General features: G+C 40.4%; 1 protein-coding gene across 2 annotated transcripts in view; it reads left to right on the top strand.

Annotated features, from left to right (window-relative positions):
• LOC117426928 (tetratricopeptide repeat protein 28-like) overlaps positions 1–14,956 on the top strand; it is a 435,334-nt gene that overhangs the window by 28,194 nt on the left and 392,184 nt on the right. For both annotated transcript variants that reach the window (XM_059033326.1, XM_059033325.1), the window contains exon 2: positions 8,239–8,517. In XM_059033326.1, coding sequence (XP_058889309.1) covers positions 8,239–8,517 — 279 coding nt within the window. The remainder of the gene's footprint in view (positions 1–8,238; positions 8,518–14,956) is intronic.

Here is a 14,956-nt window from a genome sequence, read left to right as displayed (position 1 = left end):
TGCTACCATCCATATTCATCATCTCTGCGGTCATGTGACCTATCAGATACAGGTTAAGGTTCTTCTGGAATTGAAAGACATGGATCCACAAGGAAATAATAATAATCCATTTTTGTGCTGTGTTTTTTAGCCTCTTTGCTCTCTTAACCAACAGCATCCCCTCTCGCAGGTTTGGGTTCATGGTAACTTTTTATTTCGCTCTGTCTGAAAAATGATAAATTAAAATAATACAATCACAGCCATGTGCTCTTATTCACTCACCTATACACAGTTAAATAGGCAATGTCAGAGCAACAAGTACAGGTAGTGGACAAAAAAATGGAAACACCTGGGTAAATGAGGGACACCAAGTGTATTGCAAGTAAGGGCTTCCACACAGGTGTGGCTCATGCGTTAATTAAGCAAATAACATCCCAGCATGCTTAGGGTCATGTATAAAAATGCTGGACAGGCCTGGTTGCCTATAATTACGGCTAGCATGGCTGCAAGAGGAGACCTCAGTCTTTGAAAGAGGGGTGATTGTTGGGGCGCGTTTGGCAGGCGCTTCAGTGACCAAGACAGCTGAACTTGCTGATATTTCACGAGCAACGCTGTCTAAGGTGATGTCGGCATGGAACTCCGAGGGAAAAACATCATCAGCAAAGGGCAACAGTGGGCGGAAACACATACTCCAGGATCGTGGTATCCGTGCATTAATTCGAAGTGCAAGGCAAAACAGGCGAGCAACTGCAGATCAGTTGATTGCAAATTTCAACCTGGGGCGTGAGCAGCCGGTTTCATTAAAAACGGTCCGCCGAGAACTCCACAGAGTGGGATACCATAGTGGCCCAATGTCCTATTAAGTGACTTTAGATTGGTGTTTCCATTTTTTTGTTCACTACGTGTATATTAAAATACATGTTATAATGTAAATAACATAAACCAATTAAAACATTCTTATTAAAAATATGTAATTGCATTAATATACAAATCACAGCTAGCAACTATTTTATTTTAAAGTGACTGCTATTAATTCAAATTACACTCTTATACAATTATAACAATAAGAGTATAGCATGCCTGGATTTTTTTTATAGGTCTTTAAAACCAAAGGCGAAAAGAGCTATTAAAGCACAGTTTATCATCAAACTGGCAATACTAAAAATAAGGTTTTAATTGAAACATGTGACAGCAATTTATGTACAAAATCTCAATCCCCTAACATTTATAAGATCATGAAAGCACGTATTAGTGCCCACAATGTAAATAGAGGATAATAACAGTGTTACTGGCGCTTAATGAAACAAACGCTATCATGGAGCTTTGAAACACTGTGACCTACCTTCTCCTATATATCCCTGTAGCATAGGGTTTGAAAGAGAAATAAGCGCTGGACAACTTGATAAACAAGTACACTATTGAAGTGACAGAAGAGCCGGGGATGCTCTCTCCCACATCGTTTTATGTTGTGCTTTGAAAATGATGAGAAGCGTCAACAGGAATTCAAATGTATATATTTCTGTTTGAAGCCGTATTTCATGAGGTTCAAGCTGCCCAGATCGAGGAGGAACTAAGAACAAGTAATCCTGGTCCTGAAGGGTTAACCTCTGCTCTGACTGCAGTCCAAACGACCGATAGGGCTCAACACAGACACGCAAGCGCTTGCATGATTAATGCAGGAGTAATTGATTTCACCTGTGCATTGGGCTGGCAGGGATACAGTGTATTTTTTATGATAGGACTGGATTTTAAAGTAGTTTGTGCTGCCAGTGAAGCTAAGCATTTGATTTTTCAGATGTTGCGTGGAGCGAACCTTACATACCCTAAAGAGGCACACATGCACTGTTAAATGTTAGATTTTCAGGAACTTGCTACACAAGAGGGCCCTGTATTAATAATCTAAACACCGTCACTGCTTACGTCAATTGGATATATCTCTGTCTTTCCACCACCACACCCAAGCGAGCTGCAATCACAGGTCAGACTGGCAAACTGTCATTAAAACCTGCAGACCCGCGACAGTCTTTGTACAACCCGCAAAATAAAACTCATTGTGACATTTGGTTTAAGGTCAATCTTGTTGGCCTCAGTGCAAAGCACAAAACTAGAGTCCTCTGTGTCTGCACATTTGTCAACCACAAGACCGTCTTGTTTGTAGAGGTCAGAGAGTATCTACACTCCATTGATTGATGGGTTCTTAATTCAAGTTGCAAGTATAATTGTAAATCAGCCAATGTTGTTGTTTTTTTTTTCCAAAATGCAGTTTTAATTATAGAGGTCAGGTTAATCGCAGTCGGGCCCAGCATTCCAGTTGATGAAACTTGGGAGCAATGTTATACTGAGCAGTTAACACTTGAATTTGAACTTGCTGATGTACATTTATCATAACATTCTTCTTGTAATCTCTAAAGTACTTGCCACATGGAGAATGTAACTTAACCTACTGGAAAAAGCTCATCATTTCAGTATTGGTTGGCTGTGAAGCTGCGAGCCTAGTGCTCAGGCTGTGTGGCACTCCACACAAATATGCAGTCTTAGCTCTTGTGAGCACTTTTATTAAAGAATGTAAAGAAAAACAAAACACTTTTAACAAAAGCAAAACAGAACACAAAAGCCTTGCTCCCACTGGAGCAGTAACAAAGAATCATCTAGTTGTACAGGCAAAATAACAAGCTCTTTGTAGCAGCTCCTGCAGGCCGCCTTCTCCTGCCTGAATCTAAAACAGGGTTCTCTGCCAAGTGCTTGTATAGTATGTGGCTGAGTTAACTGCTCATCAATGAAATAAGCAACTCAGCCACCTGTCGCTTAACAGGATGCCCATACTTGGGCTTCCTGTTCCCTAGTTTCTAATGTCTAAATCTGTTTAAATCATGCTATACAGCTAGGCCAGAAGTTTTGCATCACCTAGAATTTTAAGACTGAGGCATTCATTTAAAATAATATATATATATATATATATATATATATATATATATATATATATATATATATATATATATATATATATATATGTGAACATATTTATATATTTTATTTAACATCATGTAATCAAAGAAATTACAAAATGATAGCTCCTGATAATGACAGCATTGGGCAGAGTGAAACCAGATGAGCTTCACTCAAGTCAAAGTGAAAATAAAGTTTGGAAACATAGATCAACAGCAAGACAAGCTATGCATATTTTGAGAAGATCAGTAAGAAAATGTTTTGAAGGGTTTTGAAGACAGATGGCTGCTTGTTCAAATTGCATCTGTATTGTGTGTTAAAAGTGTAGAATTGCAACCTCCTCTTCAATTCATTTGCAGACTATTTCAAGATTTATGTCATCAACACCACAGTAATTGAGCGCTTGGGAGCGTTGCCATGGGAATGACCTACAAAGGTCTCTGGGATTATTGAACTAAAACAGTGTTATTGGAGATCAAACTGGGTGGCATTCCAGGACCTCTTACAAATCATGGAGCTATTTTAATCCCCTTTTGATGAATCTGAAAAAAAGCATTACAATTTATGTTTAGACATTTTATTTATAACATTAGGAAATTAAAAACCCAAGGAATGTGTTATGTGAGCTGTTTTACATTTAGAAACTGTGGTAAATACAACCACAGTTATGAGGTTTTCATTAGTACTCATAATGAATGCATTAGACTGTCACACTTTAGAACAAATACATATCTTTTATAAGTACTTTGCAAATGGATAGAGTATGCTTGTAAAGAACTGCAAACCAGTGAATGTGTAAATCAATGTTTTAGACACGAGAGGCGAAACAATGTCAAGCAGCTAGCAAGTTACATTGGCACTCTGTTCTTTACTGCATTACCTCTCAGCTCAATGTAGATCTGGCTCCTCAGGTGTGTTGTACACCTGTAAAACACCAGCATTTTGATTTGTAGACCTTGGAATGGGTTACCTGCTACTCTCGGAGGAGCTTGTGTCATACAGAAATGAAATGGCAATATTTCTGAGTCAGATATACTTTTAGTTCCAGGTTTTGAAGTATATATTTAGAATAAGAAGCTGAAGGATGCATGCTACTAAACTTGTTGAAACTTTGCTTGTAACGTCGCTTATCTCAACTTTAAGGTGTTTTTTTTTTGTTGGCAGGTATTATTTTAAACCAAAGAAGCCTATTAATTAATGTATTCATTTCACAAGAAGACATTCTGTCTCTCCGTCATCTTGACAATTGAGTACTAATCAATGGGATATGTATTTCTTTGTCGAGTTTAACCATAGGTTCAATCCCTGTGTGAAATCAAATTGATTAACCTCAAGAGGAAAGACAAATAATCGTAAAGAAAATCAGAGTGGTTTTGGTTGGTTTGATCACAGCGGGTTCTATATAAAATCACACTGTCAGATTGTTGTTGATTGCACCGTGTAACAATTTTTCTTTTTTTTGATCCTGGGTAGTAAGTGTTATTTCCTAATGGCTATTATTCCCCACAAACTTTGCTTTTGTGACCAGGACAGTGATATTTTGAAATTTACCTATTTTCCAGAACATTCCAGATAGATTCAGTGCTGAGTAAACTTGGAGTAACTTCTAGAACTTTCTAGAACTTTCCAGTAACATAAATAGTAGTATAAATACAGGGGCCTTAAGCCCACCAGTTCAGTTTAGTTCCAGCTGCCTAAGTGGATACATATCTGCATTTTTCTGAGATGGCATCAAGAGGCTGCAAGCATCCGGCAGACGCATTTTGCTATGTCTGCGGCCAATTTATCAAGACAAGAGCGAAAAAGTACTCCGTGGAAGCATCTGCTAAGATGTGTGAGGCCTACAAGGCATATTTCGGCATGCCTGTCGGGGATCAAGACAAACCCTGGGCACCTCATTTCACCTGCGAGCACTGCAAAAAAAACTCTGGAAGGTAAGATGGACAATTGTTGCTCGGAATTTTATGTTATAGAATTTGTTAATTTCTAAAATTGTAAAAGTTTTTAATTTTAAAATGTTTTACAATTTTCAATGTTATTGAAAAAATATATCATATATGAAAAATGTTGTGAGAATCTCTTACACATTAGTCATGGGTGAAATAAATGTATTTTTGTAGGATGGTACAGAGGGGAAAAGAGAGCCATGAAGTTCGCTATCCCAAGAATTTGGCGGGAACCCACTGACCACTCAAGCAACTGCTACTTCTGCATGGTGTACCCTTCCAAACGTCGGACTGGCAAGAATGCACCTGCTATCACGCATCCGGACCTTCCTTCATCCATCGCCCCGGTGCCACACTGCCATGAGCTCCCCATACCCACTCCTCCGGAGAGAGAGCAGCCGTCTTTAGAAGAGAGCAGCAAGTCAGAGAGCGAGGAAGACGTTGTAGATCCAGATGACAATTTCAGAGGTGGAGCTGAGGAGAGAAACCCATACTACCCCAACCAAAAAGACCTCAACGACTTGATTAGAGATCTTGGTCTCACCAAGTCCAATGCCAAGCTTTTGACGTCTAGGCTCAAGCAGTGGATGAAAGTGTGCAAGTCGCAGATCAGAGGAAGCGTCACCAACCTTTTTCCAGCTTCTTCACCCGTCAAGATGGGCTCTGCTTCTGTCACAATGTGACCAGTCTGTTCGAGGCAATCGGAATCGCCTGTAACCAGAATGAGTGGTGCCTCTTCATTGACAGCTCATCCAGGAGCCTCAAAGCCGTGCTGCTCCATAATGGTAACAAGTACCCGTCTCTTCCCCTGGCTCACTCGGTGCACCTCAAAGAGGATTACAACAGCATCAAGACCTTGCTGGACGGCTTGAAGTATGATGAGTACGGCTGGGAGGTCATAGGAGACTTCAAAATGGTGGCATTCCTGAAGGGTCTCCAAGGCGGTTTTACCAAGTTTCCCTGCTATCTTTGCCTTTGGGACAGCAGGGACAACAAGGCACACTACCACAGGCGGGACTGGCCACAGCGGACCGAGTTCTCTGTGGGGAGGAACAACGTCAAGTGGGAGCCACTGGTGGACCCCCGGAAGGTGCTGATGCCACCACTGCACATCAAATTGGGCCTTATGAAACAATTTGTCAGAGCTCTAGATAAGGAGTCGGCAGCCTTCAAGTACCTTCAAGACTTCTTCCCTAAGCTGTCTGAGGCAAAGGTCAAAGCCGGTGTCTTCGTCGGACCACAGATAAAGAAGATCCTGGAGTGCAATGAATTCCCCAAGAAGCTCACTGGTAAGGAGAAAGCGGCTTGGAACAGCTTTGTCGCAGTGGTTCGGGGCTTCCTGGGCAATCACAAGGCCGAAAACTATGTGGAGCTGGTTTAGACTCTGGTGAAGAACTACGGCACAATGGGCTGTAGGATGTCCCTGTAGGATGGGCTGTAAGATGTCCATATCCTTGATGCTCATCTTGATAAATTCAAGGAGAACATGGGAGCGTACTCGGAGGAGCAAGGCGAGCGCTTCCACCAGGATATACTGGACTTTGAATGCCGCTACCAAGGACAGTATAACGAGAACATGATGGGAGACTACATTTGGGGGCTGATTCGTGAAAGTGATTTACAGTATAATCGTAAATCTCGAAAAACTACTCACTTCTACATCTTTTGTAGTCATTTTTGTATTACTTTAGTATAAATACATGTTAATTTGGATTCATATGTTGTTTTTTTCTGACTTTATGTGAACGAAAAGACACAAATTCGCCCGTTTTCTCATTGGAAATAGGTAAATTTCAAAATATCACTGTCCTGGTCACAAAAGCAAAGTTTGTGGGGAATAATAGCCATTTTCTATACTTTTGAGGCATAAGCAATTAGGAAATAACACTTACTACCCAGGAACAAAAATTGTGTTACATAGTGTTGCTACTTAAAGAATAACAAGAGCAACCACTGGATTTGTTTTGTGTTGAATAATTATCATGCTTTATTCCACTCCATTAATACAGAAATACTTCAAACATCTTTAAAGGGAATCGGAGAGTCTCCTCAACCTAGTATAAACATTAGCATTAGCCCCAGACGTCGTGCTGAAGATCTGTTGTTTTGCTTGCTTGATTTTTTGATGAGAGATTAAATGTTTACACAGCTGCTTCTTAGAATCTAATTATTCCTAATCATATATAGGATGATTCTAATCAATCAATAATCAAATGATAATCTGTCTCATATGCCTATAGTGCCTCGCATACATTTTACAATTGCTCAGAGTGGTTTACAAAATCATCTCGTTTAGACCCTGCCAAAATGAAACGTGTTACGGCCATATTCAGAAACTACTTGATTGTTAGTGTTGAATTAAGTGTGCCGCGTTAATGATTTTTCACACTGAGTAGCACACTTAAGTGGGTATTAACAATTAAGTGAAGTGTTTTCTGAATATGGCTTTTACCCTTCAAATAGAGATGCTTCTATTAACCCATGGGAATGATTTTCATGGATTGGGGGCATAGCAACTAAAAGAGCAAGCTCAAAGTGGAGGTACAGAAGAAAGGAACACAGCGAAGGTCATGTTCAGCAAATCGCAATCTGGGACCAGGAGCATAACACTCTACCAACTCAGAGAAAAGTGTGCCGGGCTGTGAAGAGCCCTAAATATGATCCTGCTCAGTCCTCTGGGACAAGGCAACCTGGTATAAGCAGATCGGGAGTGACGTGATGATAAGCCTTGCTGTGAGTCACAACCTGGGCCTCAGAATTCTGAATTCATTATAATTCTGATAAGATGTTTTTGGAAGGACTGCCAAAAAAGCATACAGTAGTCAAGTCTTGATTTAAGAAATGCATGAAGAAAGCGGGCAATGATCCTGAGGAGGAAAAATGACACCTTGGTGAATGAACAAGCAGGCATGACATAGCAGTGTAGTCCCACAGGTGGCATATATATTGCCATAGAAGGAGTTGAGAGTTAACACTAACCAATACTTCAAGCGATATTATGTGGAGATAGACTGAGGACAAAGGGAAGAAGACACTTCTTCACAGTGGTGAGGGTATGGAATGGGTTACCAAGTCATGAATCACTTAGATCCTTTAAGACCCATCTTGACAAAGTTTTGGGATCTATCAGTTACCGGGTGAGGACAGATGGGCCGGATGGCCTCCTCTCGTTCGTCAATTTCTTATTATTACGTTCTTACCACACAGTCGAAGGTATAAAAGAACCTGGTAATCCAAAAATGGAAGTTCCATGTGAACTGTTTGATGCTTTTTAAAACCGTAACTATATACTTTGGAAATGTTTGCTCTATGCCTGCCTACAGCAGTGTGCCACAAGTATTTATGTTGTGTTTTTATTTTTTTCCAGATTTCAATCTTTAGAACCAAGACATTAGGAGTTAGGAGCTGCGATGGGCCTAGCCTCAGCAAAGCTGACTTTATTGAGAAGGTTCGTCAGAGTAACCAGGCATGTCAGAAAGGAGATTTCCACACGGCGATCAGACTCTACACAGAAGCCCTGGAGGCAGACCCGCAAAACTGCATCCTCTACAGCAACAGGTCCGCGGCCTATATGAAAATCCAGGAGTATGAGTGGGCCCTGGAGGACGCAATTAAAGCAAGGCTTCTCAACCCCAAATGGCCTAAGGTAGGACAGATGTAACATATAGTCCATCTCTTTACTGTTTATTTTTGGCGGTTTGCTTTGTACTTCTGTATAAGAGCACCCAGTGCGTGATTATGGGGATGTTATCTCAGTGAAATATATTGGATCATATATTGCTGGGAGCCCGTTACAGTAAAGAAAAATAATAAAAGAGAACAGGGGTTGGCTACATCACATCTCACAGGGTTAGATCCTGGTAAAATAAATAATATAAAGTCTGATCACAAATGCTCAGGCTTGATTTAAGTGTTTAAGAAGCCTTTTGCACTGGCAAATTCGCTGGACTTCACTTCATTTGCTTAGTTTAGGTAAGCAGTGAAAGATTTCAGTTATTGACCTGATTCAGATTCCCTACAGATGCTGATGAATGATTTGTTTGCTTGACTAATGGTGTTTGATATGGAGGCATGAGACTGAGGGTTGGGGTTCATGGGACGCTTTTCAGTGTGCATTTGAAATACTGGGGCAGTCGAATCTGGCAGTAAAAGATACATGCCTGTACTGACAACTTACTGGTAATTTCAAAATGTTTTTCATAACCAATTTAACCCCTAATATCAGCATGATGACATTCAGAGAGCAACTTTGATTCTTAAGTTTCAGTAAGCTGTTGTGGGGTTTGTTACATCTTAACTGCTGGCACTGGCACAGCTTTTAGAAAGCAGTAGCCAGGCTGTGCTGAAAGACCAGCCTCTGTTAGCTTGAAGTGGACTGACACATCTTTATATTACTCACTGCTGGACAGGTAAGTCTGCATCATCAACACAATATTATTATTAGGTTATTTAGCAGACACCTTTATCCAAAGCGACTTACAGAGACTAGGGTGTGTGAACTATGCATCAGCTGCAGAGTCACTTACAACAACGTCTCACCCGAAAGACGGAGCACAAGGAGGTTAAGTGACTTGCTCAAGGTCACACAGTGAGTCAGCCGGGATTTGAACCGGGGACCTCCTGGTTACAAGCCCTTTTCTTTAACCACCGGACCACACATCATTTCTCAAATGTGGCCACCAGGGACACAGCAGATCCCATATTATCCTCTCTCCTCTCATGCAGCCTGTTATAATTGTTGTTTACACTGTTGGGACCTGCATTCCGATTTCTCCTACTCTGCCCTTAATGCCAGCACCTATTGGCCAGCCCTAACGTCTATCACTGCCACTCTGACCTCCTATTGGCCAGTCGTACAGTCACTCTAGATGTGATAGAGCTGATTTGGTTTATCATAATTTCTCAGTTCATAGTCCAGGATGAACAGGTTACTTTTTATTGTTACTGTCATGATTGATTGTGAGGATATTTGCTTTTGATTAGGTTAATGTATTTTTTCTGTTACTAGCCGGAAAGCAGTTGCTTTGACTGCATGCTCAGAGTGACAGTTGGCGAGGCAGTTTCCTCTGCTATGAACGTGGGAGCATACTGACTCTAACTGTACTCAATTACTTTCTGGAGAGCTTCCATGAAAACCAAGGATTGGGTTGGCGTTGATTCCTTGGTGAAGGACAGGGTTAGTGTAATCATTGCTACTGTATGTGAAACTGCCTGCTGCAACCCATGCCTCTTGGTAGTGATAACCATCACTTCACTGGCTCAGTTTCACACTGTACAAAGGTTATTTGAAGTCTGGGAAGATTACATATAAGTTTAGCACTCTGTAAAGTTTTTGTATAAATGCTTCTATTACTTCTGTGGCTATTGCTAGTGATAGTGTTGTGTTACTGACAATATCTGTTGCTCAGTTATTTATTATGATTAAAGGAAAGGAAGTATGTCTGCAATGGTTTCAAAATGGTCCCTAAAAAGTATGAGATTGTTCCCATCATTTTTAAGGGTTCAATACATAGAACATGTGGTCTTTATTACAGTCAGAAATAAAACCGCATTCAGAAGTGAATAGGATAACATTTTTATATTGTTAACTAAAGGATATATGGGAACTAAAAGGCTGTTTCATGAAAGGAGTGCTGCTACCAGTCGCTTGAGAAGCCCTGATATATAGGAAAACATGGATCAAACCCCATCTCCAGGGCCAGAAACCAGCATGCTGTCTGCTGTCCATTGCAGAGCAGAGATACGAGACTTGATGTTACTCAACTCTGTCAGATCTGGGAGAGCATTCACACACTTCTCCACTAACCATGCAGAAATACAACAAATGAAATGGAACTGATGACTGTAGTTCTCAAGCACTGTAAGGAATTGTGTTAGGTATTGTGGCAGGGTAGCGTCATGGCCCAGGCTGGCTACCGGCAGGATTTAGACCCAAAGGCAGAAAACTGCAGTTTTAAGCTTGTATGCGCACATTTGTTTAACAAAATAACACAAAATAAACACGGCACGCGGGCCAAAATAAAAGGTTTAAACAAAAGAACAACACACTTGTAGGCTGGGCATTAGCCGTCACTACCACGTTGACAGACAGACAAACAAACAAACAAACAGGCTTTTGCTAACCCAATCAGCACTCGGTTATCTCGCTGGGCAATGGCCACACCTGTGATTGCTGGCAGGGACAGATTTAACCCTATCCCTGCCAACCTTACATTCCCCCACACACTATTTACAGCAGCAAGGCTTCTGCCTGCCACAACTATATAAATAAAAAGGTAAGTGTTTATTTGACTTTGGTACAGCATTAGCGAGAGGTGACTGGTTTATCATCTCAGGTTTTTGAGAGTATCAAAATCTGGGGAGATGGAGTCGTTTTTCGTTAACCAGCCCTAAAGTTATGCTGAATTGCCTGTTTTCAGCATAGCTTTAGTTTTGTTTACAGCAGTGTTTTGTCAGCTGTAGGATCTCTGACTGGCCTGGAAATAAAATGTAGTGGGATTTTTAAAAAGGGGACCTGAGACCAGTGAAAATGAAAATGAATATCAAAGGATATACCGACTTGGAACCCCTATAAAAGTACAGCGATGGGCTAAAGTTTTGCATCACCCTCTATATAGATTAACTCATTTTGCTTCATAAAGTGGAATGAAACCTGCTGAATGATGTTACTTTAACATATTGAATTACACACCGCTTTGTAGTTTTCCATATACTTAATGAAAAACTGACAAAAAATGTGACATTTCGAAATCTAACATGAAATACTGTACTACTATTATGGCTTCCGGTCAACTTTTGCTGTATAATTTTGTAGTTTCTTTGATTTCATGATGTTAAATAAAAACACAGGACCTTCCAGTCCCCTCAGTACTTCTGTTTGATTTACCCATAATGCATCAAGCCTGTGTGTGGGAGAATGTTTTAGTGTCCTCACTGGTGAAAGCCTGTGTGAAGTACCCATTCAACACATCTGTTGATGCTCTATCATCCTAGACAACACAAACCTGCAACAACTCCAGGTCTGCAGTCTGGCTGCCCTTTACACAGAGCCTGTCTGATTTGAACCTTCATTGTAACATTTAGCAGAACAAGTATACACAGAATCTACTTATTGATTTGAATACTAAATACTGGATTATTCGGGATATTACTGCAGTCTCTTTAAGGGCATACAGTATTGACTGTCGTGATGGGCATTCTCACAAGTATAGTTTTGCTGCTTTCCTTTTACTGTGTCAGAATTTCTTTTCATTGTGAAGTTTACCCAGGTGAGCCTTACACCTGCATTCTCTGCTGCAAATAGGAACATGTGGGCTCTGATTGGGTCAAGCACAGATATTGGTAATTACAACCTTGAAGTCACAAAAGAAACGAGTTTGATCTGGACACAGATTGTCTGCATCGCAGCTTTTCCAGTTCCAACCCATATTTAAGCAGAGATTGCTGTTTCCTATTCAGACGAGTGGTTTCACTTTGCAGTTTTATGCTTTCTCATAACAGACTCCAAGCCTGGGAACTGCAATCATGTTTGGTTTTCTTCATGACCATATTTCATGTGTGCTTTATGAAGCATTGGCAGAGCTTGCTGGAAGCTGTGAAGTTTAGAAAGTGACTCTTCCTCTTTGAACTGCATGGATATCAATAGCAGGTACAGTGGATAGGAGCAGAGAAACAATGTTACTGTAAGCCAGTGAACTGGGGCTCTCCAAGTAGAATCCTTGCAATATCTGGCACTCGGGGTGATTTGTTATTTAGGTTTCCCGTCATTCATTAAATTACAATGAGACCCAAAGGGATCAGTTTTACTGTAGTCCTTTAACAGCATAGTTATATTGCTGTGCTTTCATGAGAAAGCGAAGATAAAAGTGCCTAAGCTTGAAGAAAGCACATCAGGGTGCCTGGCTCCAGGCTCACAGTACAACACTTTCACTGCCAGAGGCTGTTTATCTTTTGTTTTTGTCATATGTCAACCATTTTGTTTCCTGCGGTTTAGTGTTACTGCCTGCCATGGCAGTTAGTGGGTTAGATGGATATTATCTTATTGAATTATACAATACATCACAGAGAGTGTAGCTAACAAAGTCTGACCTGTTGTGCACTTTGTTATACAGGCCTCAAATGTCCAGTTTTGAAAGAAATGCTCGTTCTGGTAAACATGAGATTGAATCTGACCCCACCCCCTTGTCTCCTTTCATAACCAACAAACTGCTTCTTATAACTGACATGTTTCACATTGACTTCAGAGACTCAACTGAGGTTGAAATGACTTAGGAAGTAAAACAGACTTCCTGAAAATAAGGCATGCAAACTGAGACATTTTTGAACTTGTAAAATACCTGATATTAATATTAATATATATATATATATATATATATATATATATATATATATATATATATATATATATATATATATATATATATATTGTAAACGAGCCTTGCGGCTCGGGTTCGTTTTGCCCCTTTAAAATACCGACCAGACACAGATGGAGAGTTTGAGAGCGCTTTTGCGCTAATTTTTAATAAAGAACCGATGAACAAAACAAAACAAATCACGAACACAAAAGACCCAGAAACAAAATAAATACCTAGCTCTGTACGAGCCCTAACTAACTCACAGGAACACCCTGACTACACGTGGGACAGCTAGGCTGTTTCCCCACTAAACATACACAAAAACCACACAGGTTGAATACAGCACTTTTTCTTTTTTCCCCTCTCACGACTGCCAGGACGCAGAGTAACACTTTCTGCTCCCTTCTTCTCAGCAGTCCTGAGCAAACTAACTGTTTCTCTTAAGTACCCTGCACCTGGTCCTAATTTACAATTGTTTCCAGGTGACAGGAATAACTAAGCAATAAAACAATTAACAAAACCAATTAAACAATACAGCACTACGATCACACAAAACAAAACCATACATTTTACTGCGGGGATGACTCCAATCCCATCCCCACTGTGTTACAATATATATATATATATATATATATATATATATATATATATATATATATATATATATATATTAGACACACAATCTACACACTGAATGGAATTGCACGGCAGGTCAGATTAATACAGTTTTTTCATTGGCTATAACCACTTTAATGAAATCCCATAGGTAGCACATATGGTCATAGGGGATGCCACCAGTCACACAGTATGCTGTAGCCTTCCTTCCACAAAAGCCAGCATGGTGACTGCTAGCACTGTCCTGCAAGTGCATTCATATAATAAATACATTTGCAGCCACACTAAAGTGTCCCACTTACTTTATAATCACCCTGTATATAATATATAGTTTGCTTTAATGTCCCCTTTTCTATCTTCAAAGTGAATTGAATTGTGTCTACAGGAGAAAAGAGGCAAAGGACCAGTGCAGTGGGATTGACTTCAGAGTAAAGCTGAACACAAGAGGGGCTTGTTTCACAGCTTTCTTTGCCATTGTCTTTCCATGGCAATAAGAAGTTAAGTCTGTCACACAGAGAAGTCGTCTGAAAACACACTGCCGTAGTTAACTAGGAGTGGGAGGGAGAGAAATGTCAGTCGTGAAGATTGTATAGTGTGTTCAGACAGATCAAGAGAGATGCGGGTGGCTGGTGCTTATAAAACCAGCATGGCGTAGATCAGTTGTGATCTGGAAGATGGCTTGAGTGTGTTCTGGGTTCAGGCCAGAGGAACAAGGCCAGGACCTCCCAAGATACCTTGTAATCTGGACAATCGCTCCTCTCCGCTGGCATGTCAAGTGCTTTATGAATAATATGGTGTTTCTAAAGCGTGTAACTGGAACACGTACCAGTCCACTGCTGGTTTCAGTCAAATCATGCTCTTTAGTAGCGCACTTATCCTCCGTGTGTGATGTGTTTTATTGCATAGTTATCTCCTGCTTATTAAGCTCAGTAGGGTGTGTTTGAAAGATCTTACCAGGGAAGAATCAAACTGTTAACTGTGTATCAATAACTCAAGAGTTTTCCCCTCTTTTTTGACCATTATAAACCTCACTTAAGTCAGTTTATCTGGCACCTGCAGCAGCCTCTGTGCCATGTTCCAGGGTGAAACAACAGGTAGTATAGGTTAGAAATATCA

The sequence above is a fragment of the Acipenser ruthenus genome, chromosome 11 (assembly GCF_902713425.1).
Source record: "Acipenser ruthenus chromosome 11, fAciRut3.2 maternal haplotype, whole genome shotgun sequence".
NCBI lineage: Eukaryota > Metazoa > Chordata > Actinopteri > Acipenseriformes > Acipenseridae > Acipenser > Acipenser ruthenus.
The sequence above is the reverse complement of the archived record's forward strand: the minus strand, read 5'-3'. Positions and strand labels throughout refer to the sequence as shown.